This window comes from Neltuma alba, unplaced genomic scaffold (genome assembly GCF_004799145.2).
Source record: "Neltuma alba isolate B1F8T4 unplaced genomic scaffold, ASM479914v2 tig00007194_pilon, whole genome shotgun sequence".
In the NCBI taxonomy this organism is placed as follows: domain Eukaryota; kingdom Viridiplantae; phylum Streptophyta; class Magnoliopsida; order Fabales; family Fabaceae; genus Neltuma; species Neltuma alba.
In genome coordinates this window covers 26,666-30,080 of record NW_021634706.1, presented here as the reverse complement: position 1 = coordinate 30,080, position 3,415 = coordinate 26,666, and the positions used below count along the sequence as shown (strand labels likewise).

Sequence of the window (3,415 nt, the reverse complement as noted above, 5' to 3'; positions counted from 1 at the left end):
TAATCCATGGCATTAACTAAGAAAGAAATAGATTCAATACCCAAAATGAAATATGACAAGCACACACAAAAATTTTCAAACTCACGCTTTTAAAATTTTGTAAAATTTTTTTATCAAACATAAAAATACATGACGGTAATATAATATCACTAAAATATGGGATAAATACACTAATATTTTATAAGGCTTTTAATTTATATTATGAAAAATTATTTTCACACTCCGTGCACATAAATTTATATATTACCTGCAATATTAAATATAAAATCTAGTTTAATTTATAATACAATTTGCATTACAAACAAAATTTTGTACTCTTCTGATTCTAAGTATAAAATCTCTTTTATAATATAATTTATATTATAAAAAAAATTTTATATTTAGAACGGGAAACATCTATATAAGATCGAAGTATTACATGAGGAGGGAAATGGCCGGTACGGCTGCAAGACATCACTATCCAAGTCCAACAATTTTACCAGAAACGGGCCGTGTGGTTGGGCTACGCGTATTACTGTTACCCTCTAATACCTAAATTAATAAACGTGCTCTTGCTGACATGGCTTTCTCCCCTAACCCCACATGCCTCCCTCTTTTCTGCCTTCCTCTTCGTGCTGTGGCCCCCACTCTGTCCCCTCCTTCCCCTACACTCCCCTTTCTCCCCTTTTCTTTCATTTCCACCCCCCAAATAAATGCAAATTTATTATAACCTCCCCAGACTTGCCCCACCCCATTCCTCAAGGTTTTGGCCCCCACTCCTGGGTCCCACCCCACTGACGTGGCACTCCCCCCTTCCTCTCCTCTGTATAAATTCTAACCCCCACTCCTCCGTCCTCGCTACCCCCGGCCTCTTTTCTCCTCCCCTGTCTTTCATCTTCACCGTCTCTCTCTCTCTCTCTAATCCTTTCCTTCTTCTCTGTTTCTCTCTCTGAATCTTCACTTCATCCATTTCCAATACTTACTTGTAAAAACAACATGGCTGTGGATTCTGCACTCTCATCCCCGCTGGGTCCACCTGCTTGCGAGAAGGATGCTAAGGCGCTGCAATTCATCGAGGAAACCACTCGAAACGCCGATGCCGTCCAGGAGAAGGTGTTGGCCGAGATATTGACTCGGAACGCCAACACTGAGTACCTGAAACGCTTCAGACTCGGCGGCGCCACCGATCGCACCGCCTTCAAGTCCAAGCTGCCCGTCATCACCTACGAGGACGTCCAGCCTGAAATCCAGCGAATTGCAAATGGCGATCGCTCTGCTATCCTATCTGCTCACCCAATCTCCGAGTTCTTAACAAGGTTCGTCCCATTCGAATCGTGAATTCGCTAATTTCATAATTTGAAAAACCGTGATTCTGATTTTTTTTTTATTATAATTATTGGGAAATTTCAGCTCTGGAACTTCGGCTGGTGAAAGAAAACTCATGCCTACAATTAAGGAAGAGCAGGATCGTCGGCAGCTTCTATACAGCCTTCTCATGCCAGTTATGAACCTGTGAGTTGCTTCTCGAAGAACTCAAAGTTGAATATCCTAAAAGAAAATTATATATTCAACAGCACATGTGCTTCTATCTTTTCGCACTAAAATTGGCATTAACTAACCCAAACGCGTTTTTTCTCAATGGAACAGTTATGTACCGGGTTTGGACAAAGGCAAGGGATTATACTTCTTGTTCGTCAAGTCCGAAACAAGGACTCCCGGTGGGCTCGTCGCCCGACCCGTTCTCACCAGCTACTACAAGAGTGACCATTTCAAGACCCGACCCTTCGACCCCTACAATGTCTACACCAGCCCCAATGAAGCCATCCTTTGCCCCGATTCGTTCCAGAGCATGTACACCCAGATGCTCTGTGGCCTCATAGAGCGCAACCAAGTCCTCCGTCTTGGAGCCGTCTTCGCCTCCGGTCTCCTCCGTGCAATTCGGTTCCTGCAACTTCATTGGTCTCAACTCTCCCACGACATCCGAACGGGAACTTTGAACCCAAAAATCACCGATCCGGCCATAAGAGAGTACATCGCCACGGTGCTCAAACCCGACCAGGAATTGGCCTCCTTTGTTTCCCAGGAATGTTGCAAGGAAAATTGGGAGGGGATCATCACAAGGATTTGGCCAAACACGAAATACCTAGACGTGATCGTAACTGGCGCGATGGCTCAGTATATCCCCACTCTCAATTACTACGGCGGCGGCTTACCACTTGCTTGCACCATGTACGCTTCCTCGGAGTGTTATTTCGGACTCAATCTCAACCCGATGTGCAAGCCATCTGAGGTCTCTTACACCATAATGCCAAACATGGCCTACTTCGAATTCATGGAGCACGGAACCGGAGAATCTCCTGCGAAACTCCTTGACCTTGTGGACGTCGAAGTTGGCAAAGAATACGAACTCGTAATCACAACCTATGCTGGACTATACCGGTACCGGGTGGGGGACATTCTCCGGGTCACCGGGTTCCACAACTCCGCCCCGCAATTCCACTTCGTAAGGAGGAAAAACGTGCTGCTCAGCATTGACTCCGACAAGACCGACGAGGCGGAGTTACAGAACGCCGTCGAGAACGCATCCAGGCTGCTGGCGGATTTCAACACCAGCGTGGTTGAATACACAAGCTACGCCGACACGAAGACGATACCCGGTCACTACGTGATATACTGGGAGCTCCTGGTGAAGGACCCGTCGAAGCCGCCGAGCGAGGAGGTTCTGAAGCGGTGCTGTTTGGAAATGGAAGAATCACTGAACTCGGTTTACAGACAGGGTCGGGTGGCGGATAATTCAATCGGGCCATTGGAAATTCGGGTAGTACGAAACGGCACGTTTGAGGAACTGATGGATTACGCGATCTCAAGAGGAGCGTCTATCAACCAGTATAAGGTGCCACGGTGTGTGAACTTCACTCCAATCATGGAGCTCTTGGATTCGAGGGTGGTGTCGGCGCATTTTAGCCCCTCCCTGCCACGTTGGACTCCAGAAAGGAGAAGGTGATTTTTGGGAAGTGCATGAGGAACAACACTGACCCAGTTTTATTCGATTTTAATTTTTTTTTTATCATAAAAGTCAAGGGTAGATTTTTTTCCCCCATTTTAAAATAGGGCCTGTGGAAAGGTACAAGATGATGGGGTTATGTAAGTTGGGTTCAATTAACTTGTGACTTTTTCTAATTATGTGTAGTAGAGAGTGGAATTGTTCAGTGTATGAAATGTTCCCTTCCTGTAATGATTATGAAGGAATGTAATGGAACTCAATAGTAGTTTCCCGTGGCAAACAAGTTCAGTGAATCCAATGCATTATTATTATTAATTACTATAACGCTTACAACAAACCATCAATACTACTCTGATTCCTTTTATAAAGTATGCTCACATATTTACCTCATCGTTTCTCTTTGTATTTATTAATTAAGTTAACATGAGTAAA

At 44.7% G+C, this 3,415-nt stretch overlaps 1 protein-coding gene across 1 annotated transcript; it reads left to right on the top strand.

Annotated features, from left to right (window-relative positions):
• Nucleotides 1-867: 867 nt before the first annotated feature.
• LOC114751981 (probable indole-3-acetic acid-amido synthetase GH3.1) lies at nt 868-3,041 on the top strand. Its single transcript, XM_028940689.1, has 3 exons — nt 868-1,295; nt 1,390-1,491; nt 1,627-3,041. Exons 1-3 carry the CDS (start codon nt 976-978, stop codon nt 2,981-2,983), a joined length of 1,779 nt encoding a protein of 592 aa, XP_028796522.1. The 5' UTR covers nt 868-975; the 3' UTR covers nt 2,984-3,041.
• The last annotated feature ends 374 nt before the right edge of the window (nt 3,042-3,415 follow it).